General features: G+C 38.9%; 1 protein-coding gene across 1 annotated transcript in view; it reads left to right on the forward strand.

Annotated features, from left to right (window-relative positions):
• Positions 1 to 15,500, forward strand: part of grid2 (glutamate ionotropic receptor delta type subunit 2) — a 470,927-nt gene that overhangs the window by 84,544 nt on the left and 370,883 nt on the right. The window contains exon 2 of the mRNA XM_022757812.1: positions 8,776 to 8,931. Coding sequence (XP_022613533.1) covers positions 8,776 to 8,931 — 156 coding nt within the window. The remainder of the gene's footprint in view (positions 1 to 8,775; positions 8,932 to 15,500) is intronic.

A 15,500-nucleotide genomic window follows, 5' to 3' on the forward strand; every position in this document is an offset into this window, starting at 1 on the left:
GGGGCATAGAGCAGGGCAGTAAGTAGTGTGTTGCTCAGGGAAATGGCAGCATGAAGAGAAGGATGTACAAAAGAGGAAGGGGTGCAGGGAGATAGGGAGAAATGAGAAGCAAAAAGGGTGGGGGATGGAAATAAATTAGGAGAGAAAGGGAAAATGGGTGGAAAGGGAACAAGGGTATGGCAAAGGAGTAATGGAGAGGAGGAGAGCAATGAATAGGTGTAACACAACTATAAAGTAGAACAAAGAGAATGGGGTTAAGGTGGTTATATTAAAGGGAAGAGGAGAAGAGACATGGAGAAAGAAATCAAGGATAAGGAGATAAAAGTGAGAGGCGGGGTGAAACGTAGAGGGAGGGAGAATGTGAAAGTAAGAAAGTTGACAAAGACAGGTGGATTACATGAACATTTAGAGCTGCAAAGCAACAAGATATTTTTCATGCAGCATGTTGATATGAAGGGGAACATGGAGGAGCAGCAAAATGCAACAATCATTGTGCAGAAGCTGTCAAGGGTATACACAGGTACACTGATTATACAAACTCAGAAGCTACATTGCTATCACCCTAATTATCATTTGCTTATACCTTGACTAGGGCTTAGATATACTCTAACATCTGGCTCTCAGCCATCAGCTCTACTGTTTTAAGTTCCCAGGCATGCCTGGCTGGACTGGAGCTGAGTCAGCTGTGGTTTGCAAACAAGCTAGACCTGGCCAAAACCAGCCAAGAGCTGACATGAAAGAGCTGACATGAAGGGAGAAACGTAGACAAAAAATGGTGCTGTCTATTGTCCGCCCCTTACTTTGCTTTGGATTCACACTCACGGACTGAATCTAAACGTGCCTGAGATTAATTGGTTATCTCCAAATTGTGTTCAGCTTGCTGGCTAATTAATGGAGACACAAAACAAATCCTCCACCTACTCAAAGTAGATTCATTTCTCTGGGAGGAAAGCCCTGGATATCTACAGTAGCTATCTCCAAAGGAGGGAAACAGGCTGAATTCCATCTTCATAAGGTGAGGGGGAAAAGGTTAGGCATGGAGAGAGACACGGCACAGATAGCAACGACCTTGGCACAGCTTTGTGTGACACTGTGACAAAGGACTGGAGTGCTGCTGAACTATGACTACAAATTCTCCTGGCTGCTCGCCTTCTTAACGATGGAGCAAATTAATTTACACGCCTATAAAGAAAAAAAGAGAGAGAGAGAGAGAGAGAGAGAGAGACACAGAGACAGAGAGACACAGAGAGACACAGAGACAGACACAGAGAGACAGAGAGGAAAAAAGTAGGAGAATGAAAGATGTTTCTGGTACAAATCAGGTGACCTGGGAGATTTTTCCATTAATACAGAGAGGAGATGAACTGGAATCTCAGGCATCCCTCTATCATGCAGACAGACACACACATATATAAACACTTTGCAAGTAGATACACACATACATTCACACACAATTTCAGTATGCTCAATAACAGAAACTGTTATTGTTACTGTGGCTTTTGGCTTGCAGAGAACCTGTTTCCAATAGTTTCCCATGACCAAAAACGAGACTGTCCTGTTAAAAAACAAGCCCATTGGTCGTTTGTGCAGCAGGTTGTTATGACCCATAGTTATGTTTTGTTGTTATTGGTGACATCTAGAAAAAGTCTGCGACAATAGGAAGTTGACAACAAAGATCGGCTAATGTTGGGGAAGTACTTCTTTTATCCCAAATCAAAATCTTTTCCTAAACATAAACAAGCCATGACCATTATTATAGTAACCATGACAACTGAGGTCCGGTTCGCCTGCTGCCGTAGGCAGTGTTGTGCATGAACGTGTTTAATGAACACATTCATATTTTTTGTGAGCGCTGAACTGAACGAATCGGTTTACAAATTATGAACGTTAACGATTGCAAGAGTGATCGCCGCTCACGTTTCACAGCACACCGCATGATGTGTCCATATACACGGCCTACTATGGCTGGTGCTAGCAGTACAGACGATTTTAAATGTAACTCATGTCTGTGATTCTTCAGAGGTATATAATAATTCATTTAGTTTTGGCGTGGCAATGATTTGGGGCTGGTGATGGATGGGTAGAAGGAAGTTTTATTGAATAAGAATAGTGGCTATTTATTTGAAAAACAAAACAAAAAAAACGAAACAAATGAATGTGAACTAGTTCATTTTTTGAACTGTGAACATAGTACAAAATTAAAAAAAAATGAAGTATGAATGTGAACTAGTTCATTTTAAGTGTGAAATGGCACAACACTGGCCATAGGGGCGCTATTTCAGGAGACACTCCTATGGGTTTTATCAGAGGGTTGAAAAAAACGACCTATATGGTTGTTCAGGTTGGAGAACACAAACTGAAAACACAAAATATGTGTTATATGCGAAATATACTGATTGTATACTTGCAGTGATAACATTGATTTCAGCAATACACTGAGGTACTGCATATGAACAAAGATTGTCAGAGATGATTCAGTTTCTTGGGGTGTATCATGTGTTGTATCAACACTTCTGCTACACCGTGTCCCTGGTGCAGAAAACAGACACGGTTCTCCTGCTGACCTACTATGTTATATCTACACACATACACAGACAGACAAAAAATGGATTACTAGTCCCCATACCTTCCAAAACCACATGAACATTACGTGCAAGTCTTGTGTGAACCCATATGATAAATATTAGAGGTGTTTTCATATCTGTCCCTATCATAGGACACTGGCTTGCTCTGCTCTCCTGTGACCATTAATTCTTTGTCCTCCCCCTCACACACACACACACACACACACACACACACACACACACACACACACACACATCAATTCTACTTTGTCCTCCCAAGTGTCAAAACGCACTCCCTTCCAGCTCTCACATGACTGCTGTAAATAACAGCCTGTTTGTGTGTGTGTGTGTGTGTGTGTGTGTGTGTGTGTGTGTGTGTGTGCGTGTGCATGTGCGCGCATATGTGGACACTTCACACTGCAGGACGATAACCTCCCCCGTTCATCACCATCATCACTCAGCGCAGCCGCCACCTTGCTTTCATCATCACATTGAGACAGCAACACTTGGGTCCAGCCTTGTCACAAATCAGCAATACATCACCCATGTGTATATGTGTGTATGTGTGTGTATTCCTCCATAGTCATTATCCTTGTCGGTCTGTCAGTATTCCTGTCACATTACTGTCATCAACAGCAACCTCAACAACAGGTGTGAGAGTTAGTTTGAGAGACAGTGGAGCATATCCCCCATAGTATTTCAAAAATTCTTTAGTGCCCTGTTTAGAGAAAAGGGAGGGGGTTTAACAAAAAAAACTAAGAGCTTCAGCGAATGAGAGTGAAAGGGCAGGAGGCAGGTGTAGAGACAGTCAGATGGAGAGGGATTTGGCAGAATTCATAGCTGTTTCACCTACAAGAAAAAGGGCAAAATGATGGCAAGCTCAAAACTGTCGGTCTAACTGAATTACAGGATATTAATTTTGTTTTAACTTCTGTCATTTTTCATGACCTCATCTGCCCTTGTTGCCCTCCTCTTCTAACATTAAATCATGCTTAACAATCATTCCTTCACTCATGCTGAATGATTATCCCGAGAAGGAGCTGGCTTAATTACTGGGTCTTTACAGAGTGTGGGAACATAATAACTCTGCACTGGATGATGTGCCATCCTAATTTGTTCATTTAATAAGGAAATTGAGCTGCGTTTTGTACATTCAACAATGTGCTTTTGTCTTCCTGAATGACATTATCTGATTTTATGTAGTTACCGAGATGGCTGAGCTGTACGAATTATTCTTTAAAAAATGTTTAAAATGAATATATACATGTTTTTCCTTCCAGCCCAACTGGACTGAAACTTATGAAAACTGTTCAATATCTTGATATTAAAAAGCAGTTTTGATAGGAACCTTTGCCCTACTTAAGGCAAGGTCTGTTTTGCAACAGGTCAGAAAGGAGACAAACAAAACCATTTTAGCCATGCTAGTTGCATGACTCTGTGGGTGGCAATGTTTATCGCCCACTTCAGTCCAGACTGAAACCTTTCAAACACAACTGAATGGATTTGCATAGAATTTAGTACATACTGTATATATGTACATCCATGGTATTGAGAAGATGTATCCTATGCATTTGGTTGATCCCCTGACCTCAGACAGTTTTCACTTTTTTTGTGAAATATCTTGATATCCACTTGATGGAATGGCACGTTTCACATGTGGTTTACTCTTTTCTTTCTTTCTTCCTTTCTTTCTTTCTTTCTTTCTTTCTTTCTTTCTTTCTTTCTTTCTTTCTTTCTTTCTTTCTTTCTTTCTTTCTTTCTTTCTTTCTTTCTTTCTTTCTTTCTTTCTTTCTTTCTTTCTTTCTTTCTTTCTTTCTTTCTTTCTTTCTTTCTTTCTTTCTTTCTTTCTTTCTTTCTTTCTTTCTTTCTTTCTTTCTTTCTTTCTTTCTTTCTTTCTTTCTTTCTTTCTTTCTTTCTTTCTTTCTTTCTTTCTTTCTTTCTTTCTTTCTTTCTTTCTTTCTTTCTTTCTTTCTTTCTTTCTTTCTTTCTTTCTTTCTATAATGTTTCACACTGGCTCTGGTGATCCCCATGTCACCACTATGAGTTTGATATTTGTGGATTTAAGTTAAGTAGTTAAGCAGCTATTGAATTGAAAAACATTCATGTCCACCTCAGGACTAATTATGATCACTTAGGTGATCCCTTCACTAGCAACATGATCTGGCCAAAAATTCCATTTATGAAATAAATTGGTTTGTGACTAAATACAACAAAATGGACAACATTGCCATCAGTCTCTACTATACTTTATGTTCAGTGCTAATTAGCAAATGTTGGCATGCTTACATGCTAAACACCTTAGCATCAGCATGTTAGCATTATCCATGGTGAGCATGATGGCAGGATGTTGGAGCTGCTAACATTGCTGTAGACTCTCAGTCTAGCTAAAGTTGTGTAAATAAGAGTTAACCTCTGGTTCATGTTGTGGAAACCAGACTAATAACTAAGAATGTGCATGGCTCAGTATACCATGGTAAAAATAAAGCTGATGTTAAAGCCCTGGGAAGACCTGCTTGGCCACATATTGACTGATTAGCCCATTATCATCCTTTCATCTTGCTTGTATTTTTATTATTTTCATTCATGTTGTTTGCCTGTTTTGGAAACTATTTAATGATGTTTTAGATGCTTTGATCGCTTGCATCAAGGTTAAATATCAAAGAGTCTGTGATGAAAATGGTGCTATATAATGTTATGCATTTAGCAGATTTAAAATTACAAGGAGAAGGAGCTGAAAATAATTTATGTACAGTAGACACAGTTTTTTTAAACATTTCTTCATCAGTGATTAAAAATTGTAGGTAGTTATTGACGAATTGCTTTAATTACAGTCAAGTACTGTAAATAACACAAAAAGACAATATGTAAAAGCTAACATTACTGAGATACAAAAAATATATATTGCGTGCAATGGAAAACTCTAATGGCGGATTTATCAGTTATTTGTGCTCCCTTGTGACAACAAGCTTCCCTCCTCATTTTTATTCTACTTCCAGCATCCCTCATACATCCCAAGTGGTTATTTGGCAGTAAGTAGACAAACAAGTTATTTATTACCTCTTTATCAACGTAAACAAACGTAGAAATGAAAACCAAACACTTGACCGATGACAGACATTTGATCGATACCTCTTGACCAAACAATCTGGGGTCTCTACTTTTGGATTCTGTCTCCATTTAAAAAGATCACACTGTCGTTGATGCTGCTTTTGTCATGGAAGAGATGGTCTTGTCTTGAAGCAGATTTAGTGCTGCTGCCCACATGCTGTGTGTGTGTGTGTGTGTGTGTGTCTGTGTGTCTGTGTGTCTGTGTGTGTGTGTGTGTGTGTGTGTGTGTGTGTCAGGGTAAGTTTGTGTATGTACCCGTATGTGTGCCCGCCCTTGGGGCGTCTGTGTAGAGCAGGATTCAGTGCTTTTATTTCCTGGTTGATTTATGTTGTGACGTTTGCCTTTGCGCTCACAATCACATTACTGGAAAGGAGGCAGGGACAGGATTGTGCGTGTCGTGTGTGTATGTGCATGTCTGTGTTTGTAAATCAGCATGCAGTGATGTTCAAAAATAAGGGGCAGGGAACAGCAGACATATACCCATCCTCCTTTCTCCTCTCTATTCATTTTTCCCTCTCACACACACATATACAGTATATATAGATTTGTTTTCCACAATATGAAAATAACAAAATCCACAGTGATAATATTTGTCGATATGGGTGCAGGACCACATTCCAATGAAAAGTAGCTATACACACATTCAAAATTTTCAGTTTGTAAATGGATTAAAATGTCCTGAGGAGTATTTATGGTATATTAATTTTTTTTTCATAGCTTCAGGCATAAAATAAGGTTTAAAACACATTTGAATGATGATTCAAATCAGTTTCATCAGGCAGACATTTATGTCTATAATATTGTCTGTTTGGCTCTCAGTCTCTCACTTACAGTTTTTCATATCTGCGGTTCCATCTGTGTGTATCTGTTCACTTTGCCTCGATCAAAGAGTGTGGTTTTCTGATAAATCACTGCACAGGTGCACCAGCTAACAAAGAAAGATATAGAAGAAAGAATAGGCAGTTAAAAGATCATGGAAGAAAGAAAGAATAAAGAATAGAGAAATATTACCGATTAACAGCTGCACTATGGCAAATGTTATTCCACTTTAACATTCTGTTGTGTCTGTTGTGGTCACTAGACGCGAAATAACCTATTTCTGGTGGGATATTTCAAAATATCACCCAGAGATACCGTTGTACAGCAGTGGCAACTCCACTGAGGAGGCCAGAATAGAGGAGTCAATATAGTGTTTATCCTGCTGATCTCTTTTTATTTATTAGTTTCTCCAATTTGAATATATTTTTAATGCCATTTATTCTATGAAGTGCAAAAGAACACTGATCTCATGTGCTCTGACATACTAGTGAATAAATGTTTCCACCTTTTGTCTGAACTTCATCCACAAAGAATTTGTTAAAGCCATGTATACAAACCTCTCGTCTCCTCTCCGCCATGCATTTGTCCTCTAGACATACACAACCTAACATTGTCCTCCTGTGTCACAGTGCTAGTTAAAATGTGTACAAATCCTTCCCCAGCAGTGTCACCTTCAAGCTGATTGGAACCCTATTCATAATTTATCTCTTTAATGGAATAGTTAATGAGTCTTTGTGTTTCACTCTGTATCGCTTTGTCCAGGCCTGTTTGTCTCACCTCATCTATACTGCATGATTATAAAAACAACCAAGAATCAATCAGTGGGATGGTATTTACAGTTGCCAAATGCTGATGGATCAAATTATCGAAGGATACATATTTCATGATGCCTTATGATGAAGAGGCAGTTAGCATACTGTTCCTAACTGACTGCAGCTAATTTTGAATTTTGTGTATGTGTTTTAAAGGCTGTGTTGAAATTAATTGTCCTTCAGGAGTGAAATTTGATTTATTTGAAATAAGGGGGAGAAAGTAAGGTTTCAAGATTAATGCTGTCCACAAATTGTTTTAGACTATTTAATTACCTTATAGTAACCTGTGAGGGGCATAAGCTACACATTTTTTCAGATAATTAAGATGGAAAGTGTGTTTCACAGACACAAATTAGAATACCAATCTGATCACATTAAAGTGATTTTTTACAGGATGATTTTATCCGCACTTTGCACTACCAAGACAGCATATTTTCCTCAGTAAGTTTGGTCTCTGTGGGAATTCAGACCATAACCTTTGTGGTATTAGCACCAGATACTGCTCATTGAACTATACAAGACCAATTACAGCAACGGTTTTCTAAATGTGGTACAAAACAGCCCTCAGCCAATGTAGCCGGCCTGGTTATTAATGGAATTTGCAACCTGTGTCTCATACATGCACACACTCTCACACACACACACACACACACAAAACAATATAAGGCTTATTTTCTGGTCAGTGAAATACAGTTAGCAGTGCTTCACTGCACTGACTTACACAATTAGCGGTCCAATGGATTCAGGGGATAAACTGGGTTGAAATGAGAGGCTAAAAGGGTAGAAAGAGAGAAAAAGACACACATGGTTAATTGTGTGTAACAGACCAAAGCAAAGACCAAATCTCTACCAGCCAGTCAACGTCCCATGTTGTTTTATTCTACTGTCTCACTGCAGGTTGATAATTATTTTTATGACTAATTTAGTATTAACTAGCGGGAACTTTATCTGCCACTACAGATACTGGCACTCATCAGTCTTGTCTTCCATTTCCCTTTGTGAAGCAAACTTGGCTGTGTCAGTGAGCCCTTGGGCAGAGTTTGACCTTAGAATGAACATTGGTGTCGACCTATTTCTCCCTCACACCCCGGCTTTCTAAAACTCCCCCAGATCCCAATTCAGGAACTAGATACAGAAACTCCGCATTTCTACTCTTAGTGTGTTGTGACAAAGCAAAGCTTTTTCTTCAGTGCAGCTTTCTCTTTCCTAAAATTTCAAACCCAGTGAGTATATCTTTTGCAGCGCTCAGTATCCCATAACTTATTACAAGTGTTTTTTACACTTACACTACACAGCTGTCTCTCAACGTCTTGGTGATTTACTTTACAATGCGTCATAGAACTCTGCAAGCCAGAACTAGACTCTTGCCCTGGTATTACCATGTTTCTGTCTCTACACTGTTTTCTATTCCAAATGTCCTGTAATACTGAGTAATAGCTTCCTCTGTTCCTTTCTGCTTCCTTCCTCAAAAGGTGCCATCTTTGATGAGTCAGCACGGAAAGATGACGAGGTGTTTCGCCTTGCCGTGGCAGACCTCAATTTGAACAACGAGATCTTGGAGACAGAGAAGATCACCATTTCTGTGGAATTCGTTGACGGAAACAACCCCTTCCAGGCTGTGCAAGAAGGTAGGATGATAATATGGTGTTGTTTTCAACATTTCTGCCTGGGAGCAACAGCACCAGATGCATCAGTCTCAAAGTCAAATTTCTCTCTCTCTTTTTTCTTGTTGACATAAAAGTATATTAAAAAAAGAGGATATTAATTTGCTTCTGGGCAAGCTTCCTTTTTGACCCATAAAACTGAAATGAAAAGGCCTTTTTCAATATTCAACTGATTACTATTTCCATATTTCACTTTAGCTGAAATATGCAACAATTAAGATGTTTTTTGTACAAACCTTGTTTAAGCACAGCTCTGTGCTTTTTCAGTCATTCCATATGTCCCTGAACAGTGTATTTACCATGGGTACTTCCAGTATGAGGCTCTCCCACAATCCTGTCTGAGTTTTTTTGTTGACGCCTTCAAAAATTGAGTACAGTGAGGCATAGGGAATTATGAAACATCATGTTGAAACACAGCATCAGAAATTTGGCACAAATTCAGCCTCTGTCTTTAATGTTCCCTAGTTTTTCATGCATGGGTTGCATGTCCTCTGAGTTGACCTGTATCACACAGTCAGCGGAGGATGGGCTAGTGTATTATTTATTTTCTCTTGCCGTCGCATTTTGGTTTATGCTGATGTTGACAGACAATTTATTTAATTGACTTTGGAATGTTACATAGATTCGAATATGCCAAAGCATGCCTATCAAAGAGTTATATAATGTTGCTGCTGATTCACAACCACAACCAACAGGATTGATTCTAAATTGAGCATTTACTGTGAAAGAATGATGTGTAACAAAGCTTCATGAGGTCAAAAACCTTTTAGTAATGCTCTAGTTCAACAAATATTTTTGATATCCTTATCTGACTAATTCAGCGAAAGACCTGCAGGTGTAGAAGTGCAGTATTAGACAGTACATATGAGAGGCAGTGTTACACATATTTAATGAATCAGGTCAGCAGTGCATTTGAGGACTGTAGGAGTCACATGCTACTTCAGTCAATCTTTTTTTACTTATTCACATTAACAAGAAAGTGTACACATTTACCAAATACATTTATGAAACCAGATTTACAGTACATACATACTGTCAGCAAATGTAATATGGAACAGCAAATAATGCTGTTTAGTTTTGATGCAGGTTGTTGCTAACCTCTACATATTTATACTTACAGATGCATTCAGAAAGTATTCAGACCCTTTCATTTTTTTTCACAATTGTAATGTTGCAGCCTTATGCTAAAATATTTTAAATTCATTTTTCTGCACGCGATACACCATGTTGACAAAGGGAAAATAGATTTTTAGAATTTTTTTGCAAATTTATTTTAAAGGAAAAAATGAAATATCACATTGACATAAATATTCAGACCCTTTATTCAGTACTTAGTTGAAGCACCTTTAGCAGTGATTACAAGTATCAAGTCTTCTTGGGTATGACGTGAAAAGCTTTGCACACTTGGATTTGGGGATTTTCTAACATTCCTCTCTGCAGATCCTCTCAAACTTTGTCAGGTTGGGTGGGGACTGTTGGTGGACAGACATTTCCGGGTCTCTCCAAAAACGGTAGATTGGGTTCAAAGTCAGGGCTCTGGCTGGGCCACTCCTGAGTTGTCTTGGCTGTGTACCCAGGGTCATGCCTGGTTTCTTCCAGACATTACACATGGAATTGAGGCAAACCAGTTAAATATTGGTTTCATCAGCTTGGTGAATCTTGTTTCTCACAGTCTGACAGTCCTTTCAGTTCTTTTTTTTTTTTTTTTTGTTGTAAACTCTAAGCAGCTTTCATGTGTCTTTCACTGAGGAGAGGCCTCCATCTGGCCACTCTGCCATAAAGCCCAGATCGGTAGAGTGCTGCAGTGATGGTTGTCCTTCTGGAAGTTTCTCGCATCTCCCCACAGGATCTCTGTAGCTCAGCCAGAGCGACCATCAGGTTCTTGGTCACCTCCTTTACCAAGGCCCTTCTCCCCTGATTGCTCAGTTTGGCTTGGCAGCCAGCTCTAGGGAAGAGTCCTGGTTGTTCCACACTTCTTCCAAGAATTATGGAGGCCACTGTGCTTTTAGGAATCTTCAATGCAGCAGAAATTTTTTGTAGATTTCCCCAGATCTGTGATGAGAATAACGGAAGGGGCCTGAATTCTTTCTGATTGCACTGTAAACATGTTAAAAAAACAAAACAAAACAGCACTATTGACAAAAATGCCATATTATGTGAGTGCTTCAGAGATTCTCAAAACCAGGGACTCTAAACCTTCTGTTTAAGGTTTTCAGTCATGAGAACATCTTTATTTGTTGGTTTGTTTGCTCTGAACATATTTGTTTAGCTGCTAGTAGCAGTCTTACTTGCTACCAGCACACACTGAGAAAGAGAAGATGAATGTTTGGGTCGTCCTGGGTGGCACTGTGATATTACAGTGATCTGATTTTCAGTGCTGTAGGGCAGGCACTAACACACAGCAACCATGGCTTACAACATATGGTAGAAACATTTAGCCAGATACAAAATACATGCACATTTAGGCTGGCACCACCAATTTGCCCGCTTGTCCAAAGTCATAATATTTTGTAATTCAAAGAAGGGCTGGAGTTGTTTAATGTAACAAATTAATTTGTACTTAAAACAAGCTTGTGTGAGTCTGTTTTAAACCACTAGAAGACATTATACTGAAGAGTCATAGTGTACGGTGGTCAACGATGATAAGAAGCTAATTGATTAAGTTGTGGACAGAACAAGAACTCGCTTGTTATTCAAACACAGCAAACAATAAATCCTGAGCACCTAAGCAAATTTCAATGACACATTCTCTTTATGGCTGTAACCATTTCAATGCTGACATATTGCATATTACAAAATGTGGGAATACATGGGAACAACACTCATATTGGCATTGCCTACATGGCTAATGACTCATATGAAAAAACAGAGGATGTGTCACACACATTCTTCGCAACTACAGTGAGTGAATGGCTAATTAGGGCATTTGTTTTTGTGGTTGATAGTCATCCAAGAGCTTTTGTGAAGTAGGTGAAAACCCAGCAAATTATCTTTTTCTTGATGCTTTGTGAGAGATGGCAATGGTTTTCTTGTGAAATGCCAGTGCTGACTCATACTTGCATATACAGTATCTTCAGTGTAGAAAAAAATGTTTTCTATAGAACCAAGATGTTCCCAAAAAGACATTTTGAAAGGAATCACCTAATTGATGAGAGTCGGACTGCCTGGGACAGATAGAACGGCTGCCCATATGGACCAGTATCCATGATCGGAGAAACAGATTGCATTGAGTTTAAGTTTCTAATGGGGCAGCTAGTGTGATGGCACAAAGTAAAATGGGATGATAAAGTGATCATTGCCCAAATATCCGTGTGTGTGAGAGAGCCTTTATGACTGACTGGCTCCCTTTAGCAATCAATGAATTCAGGATAAAAAAGACAGAATTAACCAAAATACAGAAGGCATGAGCAAAGGCAAATAGTACTTACATAATGGTGTGATACAGCTGTACATTGTTCATGTGCTTTTTGTTGGGGTCAGGGTCCCTTCTTCTGATACTCATGCTTACTTTAAAATGATGCAATTCTACAGGGAGACAACATCGAATTCATTAGTCAGCCTCTAAGAGTACCCCATGTTTATTTTATTTGTTTTTAATAAATCTATTCTATTCTATGAATGTGACATCTCAAACTTTTCATGTGCACTTTCTTGTGTATAACTATGAAGCATGATATGGCACCAGAGTCAATGAACTAGATAAGCAAACCACTGTATGCACACATTTGTAAGTGACTATTCATTTAATGTTAACAAAAATCCTATTGAAACATAACTCCGAGGTGCACATATGCATGATGCGTTGCAATATTACAGCCTGCACCACAAAGCCGCAAAAGGGGAGATTTGCATCATGTTAGGATGAGCAGTGATCCGTTTAGTGCCAACTATCTCACTAACATTAATCGATAGGGTAAACAGGGTAGAAAATCTGACTAAGCCAGCTTTATATTCAAACATTTTGCAGCACACTACTTTATGCAAGAGTTCTGGTTAAACTTGATAACCATATATCATTCTCTCCTCTTAACAGAATTCTCTTATTGAGATAAACCAAGACCAATGGATTTGACATCCTGAAAATTTCTTCAATGATTTAATGAACTTATAAAATCTAATAAATTACAAAGGCGTGTAATCATAACATAAAGAAAACATCACATTAGCCTTGGCTAAGGGAGTGAAAATATATCTGTCAGCTTGTTTGTATTTCAGGCAGCAGGCTGCAAACAATGGTGGTCAAACTCATGAGTGTTTCAGAGATTAGCTTGGATGACCTTGTCTGAATGTACTGTATGTGTATTGGTGTATGCGTGTTTGTGCATCACTAAGAGCCTTGTTAAGGCTGTTGCTTTGATATAAGGGCTCTGCAGTTCTGTTCGGTTGTCAGGCTGTAATTCTTTGAAGTCCCGACCTGAGTACTTCTATTATCTGGGCTCTCTGTGCATGTAGGCTAAATGTCTGTGTTTGTTTCTTCCTTCTTTACTTTGGAGGACAGGGAGCAGCCTGCATCTGAAGTGTCTTATTTAGAATATCAGCAATGAGTGAAATAAAGGCAGTGAGTAAAGAGAGGTGTGACAGCACAGCAGGAGGCAGCATTTGAACACTTGCTCTTTGACCGAGCAGACTGAGCCAACAGCATGTTCCTGGATCCTGCAGCATGTGTCATTTTCCGCTTTTTTGTGTTCCTCACACTTTTAACATTTATTACATTTTTATGTGTTTTTGTGTTTTGCTGGTTTATTCTGCAACATATTGATTATTATTTAGTTGATTGAATGCTTTTTTTGCTGGTAGTGCACATTCTTTTATAGAATCCGAGTTAGTTTCTCAAGAGCATACTGTATCTATTGGCAGTACAGGAATTGTTCAAGACAGATTAAATGCCACTAATTCATTTTTGTTTTGTTTTGTTTTGTTTTGTTTTGTTTTGTTTTGTTTTGGACTTCAACTGACTAGTTTTCAGTGATAAACTGGCTTTGCTTCTCATTTCTGCTTTTTTCATCCCTGACTGATTAAACTCCTGCAGGCCTCCAAGTCCCTCAGTCTGTTGACTGGCCTGTCCAAATTTGTGGGTGGTACAATGAACACTTCCCTGTCATCGTGCCTGCCTGGTACTGAACAGCCCGCCTAACTCATGTCCCTGCCAGTCTGCCTGCCGATCTTTCTGTTTTCCCGTCTGTTTGTGTAGTTAGCTGGCTGATGAATTGATTGCCTGTCTCCCTATCTGCCTTGTCTATCTGTGTATTTGTCTAGCTAACTGGTAACCTGGCTGGCAAATCAATTGTCTTTGTCGCTTTCTGTCTCTCATGTATTATAGGGTAAGTTGCTTTGCTTGGTGGCCTTTAAGGAGAAACAAAAGACAACTGATTAGATCAATTTAAAAAATGGTTCCAATTTAAATTCTAAGCTTTGCATTTTCTATGTTAGAGAGACAGAATTCTCGAACTCTCTGATCTTACGATGTGACACACATTTTCAAAAATGGCGTAAAATTGTTTCTCCTTTGTGCATGCGTTTGTTGACATTACAGCAAGTAGTTATGAATTATAGAATAATTACAGATGTTACCCCTCACTACCTTCAGTGTTGTGCAACTTCACACTTCACAAGAACTTTCCATTGCATCTACAGGATATCCTTACTGTACTTCTTTTTTTTCCTCTTTCTGCACAATAAAATTATGGTTATAGAGCTGAAATACATTTGTAATCTAATCTGTTTTGAGTTGCTTTATAACACATTGTTGTGTGATAAAACATATACTGGCTGGTAGCTGCACTTTTTGACTTGCCAGCACTAGCCATGCCAGACCCATACAGGGTGCTGTAAATCCTCAGGTGCCTCCGTAAAACAGTTCCTCTTCTTATGTTTTTTGGCTGTTGGCAAACAGCTTTTTGGTGCAAAACCACCACCTTCTGGGGAGAGTTAACAGGGCTCATGTTCATTAGTTGCAAATGGATACATTCGGATCACCATTCACAAAAACATGAGCATGTTAAATGAAAACGCTCATTTAACACATTCAGGCACAGCACTGACTAGCTTAGATTCTGCTTACAAAACTTACTATATACTGCAGTCAGTGTTGAAAGTGTAGATAGAAAAATCAAAAATGACCCCAGGGGGCTCATTAAAGGATTGCTATAGCTAATCATTTGTAAACAGTCAGAACCTGCTGCAGTCAGTACTGTGAATAATAGCAACATGAACTGCATGTCCTCTCTAAGGGATAGATTTATGTACATGAAGGCCTGTATGGCTAGTTTTTGTACCTCGCCTTTCATTCAGTTTTAGTTGGCAATTTACATATAGTTAGCACAACACTCAGAGCTCAGTAGGTGTAATTCAGTGGTTGGATTAGTCAGAGGTCAACAGTCTTATGAAAAAATCATAATACAATAATGTTTCATAAAAATGCAGACTAAATAGGTAATATGCTTCCAAAAGAAAAAGATAGCCTTTAGAAATGAGCAGTACAGTACAAAAAGCCCTATCAACTAGTGTGAGTAGGTGCGAGAGCAGCAGGTCCA

Source organism: Seriola dumerili, unplaced genomic scaffold (genome assembly GCF_002260705.1).
Source record: "Seriola dumerili isolate Sdu_G_001 unplaced genomic scaffold, Sdu_1.0 BDQW01000290.1, whole genome shotgun sequence".
In the NCBI taxonomy this organism is placed as follows: Eukaryota; Metazoa; Chordata; class Actinopteri; order Carangiformes; family Carangidae; genus Seriola; species Seriola dumerili.